Genomic DNA, 15,502 nt, shown 5'->3' on the forward strand with positions numbered 1-15,502 from the left:
GTGGATGGCAAAGACCCCTGCTTGCCAAGCAATGATGCTGAAGACAAGGAAGGGAAAGGGGATGGGACTTGATATACTGCCTTTCTGTGGTTACAATCAAAGCAGTTTTATATATTATAAACAGGTACTATTTTGTACCTGGGGCAATGGAGGGTTAAGTGACTTGCCCAGAATCACAAGAAACTGCAGTATGAATTGAACCCAGTTCCACAGGATCAAAGCTCGCTGCACTAACCATTAGGCTAATCCTCCACAAGTCTTAGGGGAGCTTCCCTTAAGTCCTCCTGTCCAGTAAACCAGACTGTCACCCAGGCATGTAGGGTATACAAGTAGGCACAATGGAAATAGAAAGAGCCTCTGAAAGTGGAGTGGAGTGGCCTAGTGGTTAGAGTGGTGGACCTTGGTCCTGGGGAACTGGGTTCAATTCCCACTGCAGGCACAGGCAGCTCCTTGTGACTCTGGGCAAGTCACTTAACCCTCCATTGCCCCAGGTACAAATAAGTACCTAAGCCACATTGAGCCTGCCATGAGTGGGAAAGTGCAGGGTACAAAAAAAAGCCCATCGTGTTCTCTTTCAAATCATAATGCATAAGACTGAGCATTTTAACCTGATTTCTGGGTAGGCTAAGTGAAAAGCTATTTTGATAGTAATTCTTAACATTTCCAGGTTGTAATAATGTTACTGCTCCCTCTTATAAATACCAGCTGATTAACCCATGGCTTATCAATAATTATGCCCACTGTTAGCATTCCCTAGATCTAAGGAAATTGCTAAAAAGGTTAGAAATTATTATCCTTTCTGATCTACAGGAACACATGAACATAATTAAACTTTGAACATCAAAAACCCAGCTATAATATATGCTATTTCAAAACATCAAAACAGAGTTGCCAGTTAAATGTTAAACATTCTTGTGCATATGTTCAAAAGGCAAACTCTTTTCTATTAAAGATGACTGCTGGTTACTTAAGTATATAATATTTTCATACCATAGTAGAAGAAATATTATTATAAGCCATTCTCACGATCTTTGCCTCACCAAGTTAGTTAGCTCCTTTAAGGCTACAAACTTGTGTATTCTAGAAGTCTCTCTTCCCAGTTCCCAACAATCCTTGATGAACATAATCGTGTCCAAGGCCTCATCATCAAATACTGAAGTTGTACATGCTTATAATATTGAGACATAGGTAGCTGATATCTCCTCGGCAGTTTAATATAAAAACAAAAATACACCACGATTCTCAATGTCCTTCAACTGTAATATGTTTATAAATTTAAATTAGCCAACACGCCATTTTTAGTATTTATTCTGAATAGTGATTCTCCCAGATAGTCATCATACATCTTGAACTGGAATAGTTATTAGTCCGAACTCCATCCAAGATCTTTAAAGAGCACTGCAAGTCCTACAGTACCAGCCATAGTTTCAAAAAAAGGAGAAGAGTGTACACTAGGGAGAAAAAGGGGAAACCAACTTCCTCTCCACCAAGAGCCACGCGGGTGGATGCTCTTTTTTCACCCCCCCCCCCCCCCCAAACTTCCAAGTTTGTTAGAGTTGGAAAGCATACTGAAATCTGGGAAGTTAACTCTTCCCTTTTCCTTCGGGAACTTTAACTTACTTAATGAAATTCATGGGTTTTGGCTTTCTAGAGAAACTCCACAGCTAGAAGAATGGTCTAACATTTGGCAATTAAAATTCAATGCGAAGAAATGCAAAGTGATGCACTTAGGGAGTAAAAATCCAAGGAAGACGTAAGTGTTAGGCGGGGAGAGTCTGATTGGCACGGACGGGGAGAGGGATCTTGGGGTGATAGTATCTGAGGACCTGAAGGCGACGAAACAGTGCGACAAGGCGGTGGCCGTAGCGAGAAGATTGCTAGGCTGTATAGGGAGAGGTGTGACCAGCAGAAGAAAGGAGGTTTTAATGCCCCTGTATAAGACGTTGGTGAGGCCCCACCTGGAGTATTGTGTTCAGTTTTGGAGGCCGTATCTTGCGAAGGATGTCAAAAAAATGGAAGCGGTGCAAAGAAAAGCTACGAGAATGGTATGGGATTTGCGTTCCAAGACGTATGAAGAGAGACTTGCTGACCTGAACATGTATACCCTGGAGGAAAGGAGGAACAGGGGTGATATGATACAGACGTTTAAATATTTGAAAGGTATTAATCCGCAAACGAATCTTTTCCGGAGATGGGAAGATGGTAGAATGAGAGGACATGAAATGAGATTGAAGGGGGGCAGACTCAGGAAAGATGTCAGGAAGTATTTTTTCACGGAGAGGGTGGTGGATGCTTGGAATGCCCTCCCGCGGGAGGTGGTGGAGATGAAAACGGTAACGGAATTCAAACATGCGTGGGATAGGCATAAAGGAATCCTGTGCAGAAGGAATGGATCCTCAGAAGCTTAGCTAAAATTGGGTGGCAGAGCAGGTGGGGGGAAGAGGGGTTGGTGGTTCGGAGGCGAGAATAGGGGAGGGCAGACTTATATGGTCTGTGCCAGAGCCGGTGATGGGAGGCGGGAAAAACTGCTGGGCAGACTTATACGGTCTGTGCCCTGAGAAAGACAGGTACAAATCAAGGTAAGGTATACACATAAGTTTATCTTGGGCAGACTGGATGGACCATGCAGGTCTTTTCTGCCGTCATCTACTATGTTACTATGTTACTACCTTCCTAAGGAAGTGCAGGGAGAAATGCAGTGGAAGCTGCTAAGGATATAATTTATTTGTGGAGCTACCGTCATTTTAAGTGGTAAATGGATTTGTTAAACCACCTTTCTATGGCACAACCAAAACAGTTTGCATGTATCATATGCAGGTGCTTTCTCTATTCTTAGTGGGCTCACAATCTAAGGGCCCTGTTTACTAAGCCGCATTATAGGCGTGTTAACGTTTTTAACCCTCATTAACCATGTACGTGCGTTAACCGTGAACATGCCTATAATTATCCCTATAGGCACCTACATGGTTAGCGCGTGCGCTAATTGTAGGCGCGTTAAAAATGCTAACGCTCCTTAGTAAACAGGGCCCTAAGTTTCATATTTGGGCAATGGAGGGTTAAGTGACTTGCCCAGGGACACAAGGAGCTGCAGTAGGAATCAAGCCTAGTTCCCCAAGTTCTCAGCCCACTGCACTAATCATTAGGTTACTCCTCCACTCCAGATACCCCACCCTGAACGGTGTAAAGGAGTCCATCTTTGACAATTCTCCCTGCCCTTTGGTGCATATTTGCTCCATATTAATATCAGAGTCTTCTCAAACTGATCTCCAAGTATTTAAGACCTGTATCAAACTGTTTAAAGAAAAGATGCCACTTCCAGCTTACAACAATAGCCATACAGGGGTGTAAATTGAAGTTAGTCTTGTTTCATTTAACTTTGTAACCCTCCAAATAAGCAAAATTGCCAATAATTCTAAGGACTGGGATGGCTTGCAATATAGGTCTTCATCTGTATATGTTAAGATCATCAGCAGTATGTCAAACTGTGACATCTATCATTCTTTTTAAGTCATATCAGCAGCAGCTCTAAGGCTAGATTAAAAAGTAGGGGAGAAGGGAATCACCCCTGCCTAGGGAGAAGGCTGAAGTTAATCCACTATCAATGGAGAGCTTCACACCAGATTCACATAGAATACCTGCATCACTTGTAAAATATTTCCCTAGCACAAACCATTCCAAACCCCTAAATAAAAGCTTCTATTTGATCCGATCAAAGGGTTTCTCTGCCTTTGTTGTAAACCACTCAGATGTCTATGATGATGGAGAGCATATCAAACAGTAAATAAACTTGGAAACACAAATGACAACACTGAGCTGCCTAGATGACAAAACACCTTTGCATGGGGCATCGCAAATGTACCCTTGATGAAACCATTTTGGGCAGAACGTATCAGTTCTGCCAAAAGAGCAGATAACCAGAAACTAGTATTTTAGCAAATATTTTACATTTAAAGTAAAGTAAAGATATTGGCCTGTAATCTTTGCCTAATTTGTCAAGACTAGGATAGCTTCTGAAAATGACCCATTAACCTGCTACTCTTGGATGAGTTCTTCAAACAGGCACAATATGGATAAAACTTAGCTGTAAACTGTCCATCCCAGGTGACTTCTCTTTGTTCATTCCCATAATGGCTGACACACTCTTGAAAATATATGGATTTGTTTAATCCAGAGACTTCTGTGTACTCCAACTGAGAGTAAGATAACTTCGGCAGAATTCTCAGCTTTGCTCATCTGTTGAGTCAACCTCTGAACTATATAACTGCTTATAATAATCCAGAAAACGTTCAGGTAAGGTTTCACAACAGTCTATCCCCTTTACCTATGGCAAGAATTTTGGTAATTAGCTAATACTCCCCCTACTGCTGCCACTGCAGCCTGCCAGAGTAGCATTTAGCATTTTCTTAAAAACAACTGTGCCTGTCATCTCACGTGGTAGCCTATTATATTGGGACTTTAATTTTTGTAGGCTTAAAAAAGCCTCATTCTTCTAACATATCTAACCTCCCAGCTCTTGATTTTGGCATCAGGCTGACCTAGCTCCAGCACCTGCTTCTTAGTTTTATATGCAGTATACCCAGTGATATCTTTGCCTTATTGTAGCTTAAAGGCACCCACATTACTGTAAATGGCAATTGTTCAGTCAGGTTTCCTGCCAAGGATCTTGGTGCAAGTAATACAATTTTTAAATAAATAAATAAGTACTTGGCTTCAACAATCCTGTCCTAATTTTCTTTTTAGTCATCTCAATTTGCAACAGAATGAGTTAAGCCTCCAAAATGTTTTATTTCACCCTCGTGCCGTTAATGCTAATGTGAGTATGATGTAGGCATGACCTGAAATTTGGATTGGTTCAATCATTGCCACCACTATGGAGGAAATCAAAGACTTAGAAATCAGCAAGTATTCTAATCAGAAATTTGAAATATTGTGGAGCTCTTTTGGGTGTAATAATTTCCTTGCATTCACTAAGCCAAAGTCAGTGATCAGCTGGAGTAGTACCACATTAACTTTGGAAGATCTCATTTTAAAGGGGGATTTCCTATCTATTATAAGGTTAGTAGGGAGATTAAAGTCTGCCTATTCCCCACAAGGGTTAACTGATGAGCTGTAGTATGGAAAATCTGGGGTGAATCCACACTAGGGCCATATACAGTGGGGGAAATAAGTATTTGATCCCTTGCTGATTTGTAAGTTTGCCCACTGACAAAGACATGAGCAGCCCATAATTGAAGGGTAGGTTATTGGTAACAGTGAGAGATAGCACATCACAAATTAAATCCGGAAAATCACATTGTGGAAAGTATATGAATTTATTTGCATTCTGCAGAGGGAAATAAGTATTTGATCCCCCACCAACCAGTAAGAGATCTGGCCCCTACAGACCAGGTAGATGCTCCAAATCAACTCGTTACCTGCATGACAGACAGCTGTCGGCAATGGTCACCTGTATGAAAGACACCTGTCCACAGACTCAGTGAATCAGTCAGACTCTAACCTCTACAAAATGGCCAAGAGCAAGGAGCTGTCTAAGATGTCAGGGACAAGATCATACACCTGCACAAGGCTGGAATGGGCTACAAAACCATCAGTAAGACGCTGGGCGAGAAGGAGACAACTGTTGGTGCCATAGTAAGAAAATGGAAGAAGTACAAAATGACTGTCAATCGACAAGATCTGGGGCTCCACGCAAAATCTCACCTCGTGGGGTATCCTTGATCATGAGGAAGGTTAGAAATCAGCCTACAACTACAAGGGGGGAACTTGTCAATGATCTCAAGGCAGCTGGGACCACTGTCACCACGAAAACCATTGGTAACACATTACGACATAACGGATTGCAATCCTGCAGTGCCCGCAAGGTCCCCCTGCTCCGGAAGGCACATGTGACGGCCCGTCTGAAGTTTGCCAGTGAACACCTGGATGATGCCGAGAGTGATTGGGAGAAGGTGCTGTGGTCAGATGAGACAAAATTGAAGCTCTTTGGCATGAACTCAACTCGCCGTGTTTGGAGGAAGAGAAATGCTGCCTATGACCCAAGAACACCGTCCCCACTGTCAAGCATGGAGGTGGAAATGTTATGTTTTGGGGGTGTTTCTCTCTGCTAAGGGGCACAGGACTACTTCACCGCATCAATGGGAGAATGGATGGGGCCATGTACCGTACAATTCTGAGTGACAAACCTCCTTCCCTCCGCCAGGGCCTTAAAATGGGTCGTGGCTGGGTCTTCCAGCACGACAATGACCCAAAACATACAGCCAAGGCAACAAAGGAGTGGCTCAGGAAGAAGCACATTAGGGTCATGGAGTGGCCTAGCCAGTCACCAGACCTTAATCCCATTGAAAAATTATGGAGGGAGCTGAAGCTGCGAGTTGCCAAGCGACAGCCCAGAACTCTTAATGATTTAGAGATGATCTGCAAAGAGGAGTGGACCAAAATTCCTCCTGACATGGTGCAAACCTCATCATCAACTACAGAAGACGTCTGACCGCTGTGCTTGCCAACAAGGGTTTTGCCACCAAGTATTAGGTCTTGTTTGCCAGAGGGATTAAATACTTATTTCCCTCTGCAGAATGCAAATAAATTCATATACTTTCCACAATGTGATTTTCCGGATTTAATTTGTGATGTGCTATCTCTCACTGTTACCAATAACCTACCTTTCAATTATGGGCTGCTCATGTCTTTGTCAGTGGGCAAACTTACAAAATCAGCAAGGGATCAAATACTTATTTCCCCCACTGTATATTGGCCAGCGTATAGTTGATCTCAACCACCTGTACTACAACTACAATCCATCTGCCTTACGAGTCAGCACAATGTAATACATAAAGTCAAAAACACAATTGATATTAATTATTCAACCACCCTTAGGATTCACCTTTGGGTTTAAAAAGCAAAACCATGTGCAAGTATGGACTGGATAAATGAACAAAGTTTAAAGCAAATGCCCTTAATATGTAATTATTGGTGGCAACAAGGAAACAGTGATAGAATATTTACTTAGCAAGCAGCGTGAGCCAACAGATTTATTTTCCATTGAACATAATTAACTTTGTATGAACTTGGCAGCTAATAGTGTGCTGAATTGAGCAACATTGGCACATTTAGACTGACTCTGGACAGAACGTCTGCATGAAGGAAGCCCTTCCCTCATTATTCAATACCTCTCTGTGAAATAGTAGTAATAAAAAATAGGCAAGTGCATTTTTATAATATACCCTGCAAGCCAAAAAAAAAACAAAAGGATCAAGTTTCCACATGCCATCTTTTTCTTTGATGTAGGTACAGGAAAAAAAAAGATGTTAAATGTTCCCAGGTTTCAACCCTAATTATTTTTTTTCATTGTTAAGCACCTGATTCTCATAACATGGTGTCTGTTTTGGTAGCCCTTTATTAAGTGAAAACATCTCTGGATGAATACAGGAGTCCCTATAACCAGCCCCTCCAAATGATACAATGATTTAAAATTCAGAATTACTATTCTAACCAATGAAATCAATACTTCCTCTGTGTACATCAGTATGCTGCACATAAAAATGTTACCAACAATAAAGAACGATAAAGCAGCTCATAGATCTCCTATTCTCAATCTAACCTCTTTGGACTCTCCCACCTCCATGGCCTGCTCCTGAAATCCACGCTTCCCACTTCAAACCTGCAACCCGGCCCCTGCAGCCCGGCCCGCTCCCTTCAATCTCACGGCTCCTTTCCTGCAGCATTTCTAAGCACTAAAAAGAACTGCTGGTACAGAGCCGCGTGCTGCAACAGATCTGCCGGAACCTCCCTCGCGGCAAACAGGAAGTTAGTCACAGGGGAAGGTTCCAGGCCGACAGAGCCTGGCTGTGAGTGTTGCAGCATGATGCTCTGTATCAGCAGCTCTTTTTCTTTTTACTGCTCAGAACCACTGCAGGAAGGAGCCATGGGTTTGAAACAGGCGGGGGGAGGGAAATGGGTCATGGGAGGTGGGGGAGCCAGAAGAGACAAAGAAAAAGGAATTTATGCTGGGGCATGTGGGGAAGGGGTGGATGGAGGCACCTGGCTCAGCAGCATTTTGGGGGGCAATGCCCCCTCGCCCCCCCCCAAAACTACATGAATGCTACCAACAAATAAGAACCACAACATGCATAGAGCAGCTCATCCACACCTCAATTTTTTTTTCTTCTGCTGCGATTATTAATATTTTATAAGCAGTGCTGGCACACATCAGCAAGAGCAGGCTGCTTCTACCAATCCCAGGGGTCTTCTTCAGCTTGTCCTGCCCGAGGGCTGAAGGAATGTCCATGGGATTGGCTGAAGCAGCTTGCTCCTGTCGACATGTGCCAGCACTGCTTTAAAAAATGAATCGCAGCACTGGCGGAACAAAAGAGATAAGGAGGTGTGGGGGGGGGGGGGGGGGGGACAAGAAGATCCGAGCGCAGAGAGGAGGAGGAGGGGGGAGAGAAGATGCCTAAGCCACAGTGGATGCTGACGTTGACCCCAGGAGTGTAACAAGCCCAAATTTTGGGAGCCGGTAGTTAAAGTAGCCACATTAACAACTGGCTACCAAAATTCTTAAAAATCTAACAAACGGCTCTGGTGAGCTGGATCCAGCACACCACTCCCCACCGTCTTTTCTCCAACCCGAAGAGCCCCTAGCTGCTTGAGCCTTTCCTCACAGGGAAATCGTCACATCATTTTCGTACTAGAATCTGGCCCCCTTTACGATTAGTGTGCTTCAAATATCATGCGCAGTTAGCGCAGGACCTCTTACTGCCTCCCTAAAAGGAGGTGCTAAGTGATTCCACACTAACTACAATTACAGTACCTCCGAAGTATCTGCAAATTTAACACAGAACCTGTAACTGCAAATTCTGGGACTGCCCCCAGTAGCTGCTGTGTTAGATTTTGCAGATAGTGCACAATAAAGTCCCCTCGTTTAAACTGTGGTAAATGCAAATTTTACCGTGGTTTAGTAAAATGGGCCCTTAATTCAACAGAACTTCTCATGCAAGCAATTTCGACCCCCTCCCAGAGTATATGGTTCATGGGTAATGCATTTGGTGATTTACATATTATATACAGGTATTTTCTCTGTCCCGAGTGGGCTCAAAATTCATTGCAGATACCAGAGTAAAAAGTATTCTGAGGACATAATAAACACACTTACTTGATTTGGAGCCACAGGAAGGAGATATCTGACCATTTGGACACGTGCACAGATTTGGTCTTGAGCAAAATCCATCCCCACAAGAATGTCTACAAATAGCTATAGATAAAACAGATAGGAGAAGAATTAAAAAAACGTATTTAACAAAGTTTCCTCAAAAATATGCAATCTAAATAGGAGTATAGGTATCAGAAATGAAACAAAACAATTTTGAATTTGAATCCTTTTCCATTTTTGGGCTCATATTTTTTTGGTGCAACAATGGGATTTGTAAGCAATGTAGGATAACAGCATTTGTGCAGTGATACAACAACCACATGCCTTAACTGTGTTTGAAGGGCACAATATCCAGCAAGTATGACTAGGAGAAATAATAAGCCACTGTTGGAAAAAGGATGCTGGGCTTGATGGACCTTTGGTCTGGCCCAGTATGGCAATACTTATGTACTTATTTGAAAAAATAGTTCCTAGTCTATCTCTTTCTCTCCCCCCCCCCCCCCCCCCCCCCCCCCCCCCCCCCACCCGGTGCACATGAAGTCATGAATGGCTTATGAGGACTGCCATAAGCATGTCAATTTTCAAAGCCAGAGCTGCCAAGTACCCAGTTCCAGGCTGGCGATCTTGGGACAGTCCTAGATTTCTGACCACCTCATTCTGGTGCATTATGGGCCCCTTTTACTAAGCCGCATAAGCGTTACATGCACCCAAAGCATGCCAAAATGGAGTTACTCCCTGACTACCGCATGGCTTTGTGGTAATTTCATTTTTGGCGCGCATCCGAAAAATATTTTTATTTTCGGACACGCGTAACGGACGCACCCCAGGTGGCATTTGATGCGCGTAGGTCATTACCGCCCACATTCTTTACTGCTAGGTCTATGGCTGGCAGTAAGGTCTCAGACCCAAAATGGATACGCTGAAAAATGGATTGGCGCATGCCCAAATCCCGCGCCTCACTACCGCAAGCCATTTTTCAGCACGCCTTTGTAAAGTACCCTTATGAGACTTGCAGCACTGATTTCAGTGGGCACAATCAGGCACTACAAGTCCCACACTGCTTTGGGATGTAAGTTCAAAAACACGACTGGCTAAACATTTTCCAGCCTAGAACTGCATAACTTGGCAGCTCTGCATGGGAAGTCCTAAGCACAGTGAAGTTGCCAGCATTTATCTCAGCATGCATCTATGGAAAAAAACATTTTAATGAATAAGGCCCAGCATTTCTTTTGTAGATGCATACAGTAAAATAAATCTCTTTTACCCCAAGATAGAATCTTAGCTTCTCAAAAGCTTTTTTGTAATCACAGGAAGAAAAGAGCCTATATCCTCGGTCTGCACACCAGTTCTTAAGGGCCCCTCATGAATATGCATGAGAAGATTTGCTTGCCTATTTCCATAATCTGTTCATATATATTCATAAGGGATATCCTGAATGCCTGACTTGTTGACAGTCTTCAAGGACTGGGAGTGAAAACCAGGGGCCTATATCATCAAAATTAGCTACGTAAGTCATCATCCATGAAAACCATTTGCTAAAAGTATACTCTAAGAATGTGTGGCAATGTGTCTTTTGATGTGTGCAGTTCCCACACTGAATTCATTCACTGCTGCTCAATTCCTGCAGATGCATCAAAAACCATGTTTCTACTATTGCAACAACACATAAAGTCCTATAAAAGCAGGAGAACCGCTTTGTTTATGGTGTTTCCAAAAGCACTTTCCTATACGAATTGATTGCAGTGTTTCTTAAAAGGATGTAATATTGCTTAGTTTTTATCATGCCAGTTGGAATTTATGTGTAAATATTCCTCAGTTAGAGGGGGTGAGCAATCTGACTGTTGGTGTATCTCAAGGGTCAGCACTATTTGCTGTTCTATTGAACTTGTACATGACTTCAATCTGTTGAGTTTTGCTATGCCATGGTCTACAGTCTCATATGAACTAAGAGCAGCCATAACGGGTCAGACCAATGGTCCATCTAGCCCAGTATTCCATTTCCAACAGTGATCAAGCCAGGTCACAAGTACCTAGTAGAAACCCAAATCATGGCAACACTCCATGCTACGTGTTTGCAGTTGGTGCAGAGTTGGATGAGGGCTAATCACCTTAATCTTGCTAAGACTCAATTGCTGTTTCTATCACATAATAATTCAACTGAAAACATACTTTCTGTTGATTGTGTTGCAATCTCTTTATGTCATCCCTTGCCTCAATACCTGGGTCTTAATGAACTATATCCTACACGTATGTCATCCTGCTTCTCTTACCAGTGACAGCATCAATGATACCCATTGTTTTGAATGTAAGTATATTGGTTGTTATGGTGGATACTTCTATTTCTTTTAAGTTGCAGGTAAAGAGAACAATTCAAAGAGTTTTCTACAAATTGAGACTGATTAGGTGTAAAGACTTTTTATCAGATGCCAGTTTTAGAACTGTTTTACAAGCAATGATTACTCCTATTTTGGACTATTGTAACTCTCTGTATCTTAGACTTCCTAATTTTATGTTACTTGCCTAGCATTTAGTTCAAAATGTTCGCCTCATGGCAGGAGTGCTCAGGAGTGCACGGGACTTCACATTATTTTTTGTAATGTATGGATTTGGTAAGACTCACATGATTGATAAAATCGTATTATTTTATATTTCAAAGTTTGATAGACACTTAAGTACATATAAGTACACAAGTATTGCCATACTGGGACAGACCGAAGGTCCATCAAGCCCAGAATCCTGTTTCCAACAGTGGCCAATCCAGGTCACAAGTACCTGGCAAGATCCCCAAAACAGTACAATACATTTTATGCTGCTTAGCCTAGAAATAAGCAGTGGATTTTCCCCAAGTCCATTTTAATAATGGTCTATGGGCTTTTCATTTAGGAAGCCATCCAAACCATTTTTAAACCCGCTAAGCTAACCGCTTTTACTACATTCTCTGGCAATGAATTTCAGAGTTTAATTACACCTTGAGTGAAGAAATATTTCTGTGATTCGTTTTAAATTTACCACTTTCTAGCTTCATTGCGTGCCCCCTAGTCCTAGTATTTTGGAAATCATAAACAAGCGATTCAAGTCTACCTGTTCCACTCCACTCATTATTTTATAGACCTCTATCATATCCCCTCAGCCATCTTTTTTATTATGCATGTCCATTGGGCAGTATATTATCACCTATAATCACATTATGGTCACTATTTTTGGTCACAGTCAGCTGCTTATTATCACTTTGCACTCGTCCACGTTTGTATTCTACAATATTATATTCATTAGTTACAGTTTGTTCATCTATGTTGTTACTTGTGCTCTTGTATTTTGAAATCCTTCTTACTTGCAGAGTCAGGCATGCACTGCTTATATTGGCAATCCTTTCTTTTTCTTTTTTGCATTTAAGAGCATCTTCACTTGCAGAGCTATATTTAAATCACTTTGCTATGGAGTATAAGTATTGATTCATTCTACTGTCATCTATAAACAAGATATGCAATTTGTCTTTATGCATATAGGGTTTATTTTATACCACTTGCCTGTATTATTATGAGGTTTAGTCTGTCTGTTATTTTCAATTGTTTCCTATTTAACACGTTCATATTATTCAGGCAGTGTATGTATAGAATATATGAATGTTCATATTTTACCATTTATTCTACATATTCATTATTTGTTGCCTACCACTTTTATAGTTCCTACCTAGAACTATTGTATTATAGAAAGACATAATTTGCACACAATATTTGAATATTTATATTTTTATACATTCATATTTATGATATTTTTGTATCACCTCCGGTGATTGAGGCTGAACTACGGTTTGGACTATTAGATTTTGATAAGAACAAAATACCCTTTTTAGATATTTTAATTATAAATATTAACATTAATATTTATAATTAAAATATCTAAAAAGGGTATTTTGTTCTTATCAAAATCTAATAGTCCAAACCGTAGTTCAGCCTCGATCACCGGAGGTCCTACAATCCAAGGACTCAAAATGGACTAAAACTGTGAATCTTTCCAACCACTAACGGTTGAGGATGTAGGATCACTGCTGTTGAAATGCTCCTGAGCCAACTGCTCCCTAGATCAATGCCCAAAATACCTACTCAAATCCATCCCTATGGAAGCAGTAAACTGGTTACTCATGATCTCAATGAGCTGTTAAAAACTGGCTCTCTTCCTCCTGATATGGGCAAAATTCTTCTCACTCTGCAGTTGAAGGGATCTGGGCTAGAAGACATTGCTTGCAAACTACTGTCCAGTGGCAAGCATACCCCTTTTTACTAAAGTATTAGAAACCTACATCAGTGAACAACTCTCTTTATATCTGGAAAAAATTTCTATATACACTGGTCACAATTTGGCTTCAGATCATCAAAGAGTACGGAATCATTGCTGCTAGTTCTAACTACATATGTCAAATAACCTATGCAAAGGTGACCAAGTAATTCTTCTCCAATTCGATATATTGGCGACATTCGATGCAGTTGACCACACATCGTTACTCGAACACTTGGATCAGATAGGGATAACAGGGACTGTGATCAAGTGGTTCGTGAATTCCTTTCAAAACAAAGTTATTCTGTCAAGCAAAACAACCAACTTTCCAATGACCGGTCTCCTAACGCTGGGATCTCCCCTCTTACCTATCCTGTGCATCTCTTTATGTCATCCCTTGCCTGGGTCTTAATGAACTACTCTTATCCTACACGTATGTCATCCTGCTTCTCTTACCAGTGACAGCATCAAAAAAGATACAACTCAGTGTGTAGTGAATGCCATGACTGATGTTAGCACCTGGGCTCTGACCAATAAACTGAAATTGAATGCGCAAAAAAAAAAACAAGGTCCTATGGGTCTGAAATCAGAGAGTTGAGGTCCCATCATTTGTCCATTGATCTGAAACCAGAGTACTAGGAGACTTGCTTGATTCTTCACTCATCTTCTCTTCCCATATTAACCAGCTATGGAAGAAAACACTATTCAAATGAGACCGCTACATCTAGTCAGATCATTCTTCGACGAAAAAGCCTTTGCACTAGTAGTCCAAATATTAGTCCTACCTAACTTGGATTACTGTAACGTTCTATTTCTTGGTATTAAGTGTCAATATCAGAAAAACTGCAAATCATACAGAATACAACTACCAACTAATACACAGATTGAATAGATATATTAATGTTTCAACTCATCTTAACAAACTGCACTGGCTTCCATAACAGAAAGACTCAGGTTCAAAGCTGCTTGTTTAGTTTTTCAAATCTTACAGGGTTTCACCTCTGAACTGCTAACTAAGACCGCTTCACTACGTGTGGTCCAGTCTAACAGACTGAAAGAACAACTGATGCTAGTGACACCGTTTCAAAAGACAATTCAAAATTAGAAGATTTTCAGCTTTCTATTCCCTGTACTTGGAGTTAAAATAGCACTCTCTACCTATTGCCATCAGAACAGAAACAGCTACCTTAGCTTCAGGAAGAGGCTAAAAACCTTTCTCTTCCCAAAGACGGCTTCATAACAATCCATTGACTTCTACCTCCTAGTATCATCCATTATCCTTTCCTATAATGATTTTGGTCTCATGCAATTACACCAATGGTCTCTAACTGTTTTCATACCTCACACTAACATTATTGGCTTTTGTCTCACCTAGAATGTAAACCGCACTAATCCCTGGAAACGGGATTTAACGGTATACAAGAATTGATTTGATTTGATAACTGAAACTTCAAATTGGTATTCAATCATTACCCATCTGTGAAAATCAACAATTCTTATTCTGTTTCTTGCCAAATGATAAAAGCATCATCAATATATCTTTTCCAAACTACCAACTGTTCATTGTTTAGATGTGTCATTAAAAACCATTTTTCAAACTCACCCATATACAAATTGACAATAGTGGTGCCATGGTACACCCCATGGGTACGTCTGATCTGTTGCTAAAACACTTTGTCAAAATGCCTCTACTCGCCTCATGGCAAGAGTGCCCAGATCTGAGCATATCATGCCTGTTTTGAAGAACTTACACTGGCTCCCCATCCTGAGGCGTGTCAAGTTTAAAGTTTTATATCTTATCCATAAGGCTCTGAGTATCAAACCCCTTTGGCTGTTGTATCCTCTCTTCGAATTTATAGGCCTATATGGAGCCTATGTTCAGCTGACAAGATGCTTTTGGACATTCCATCATTTAAACATATCAGATTAGATGTATATTGTTCTACTGTTGTTTACACTGAAGGGGCTAGACTGAGGCACACTTTACCTTTAGAACTAAGGAACATAGGCTCTGTAATACATTTCAGAAAGCAACTGAAAGCCTTTTTTTCATCCAGGCATTCTCTATTTAATTTATTGGCT

General features: G+C 41.2%; 1 protein-coding gene across 1 annotated transcript in view; it reads right to left on the reverse strand.

Moving 5' to 3' along the window:
* Positions 1-15,502, reverse strand: part of FBN1 (fibrillin 1) — a 415,078-nt gene that overhangs the window by 351,644 nt on the left and 47,932 nt on the right. The window contains exon 4 of the mRNA XM_030189555.1: positions 9,149-9,247. Coding sequence (XP_030045415.1) covers positions 9,149-9,247 — 99 coding nt within the window. The remainder of the gene's footprint in view (positions 1-9,148; positions 9,248-15,502) is intronic.

The sequence above is a fragment of the Microcaecilia unicolor genome, chromosome 1 (genome assembly GCF_901765095.1).
Source record: "Microcaecilia unicolor chromosome 1, aMicUni1.1, whole genome shotgun sequence".
In the NCBI taxonomy this organism is placed as follows: domain Eukaryota; kingdom Metazoa; phylum Chordata; class Amphibia; order Gymnophiona; family Siphonopidae; genus Microcaecilia; species Microcaecilia unicolor.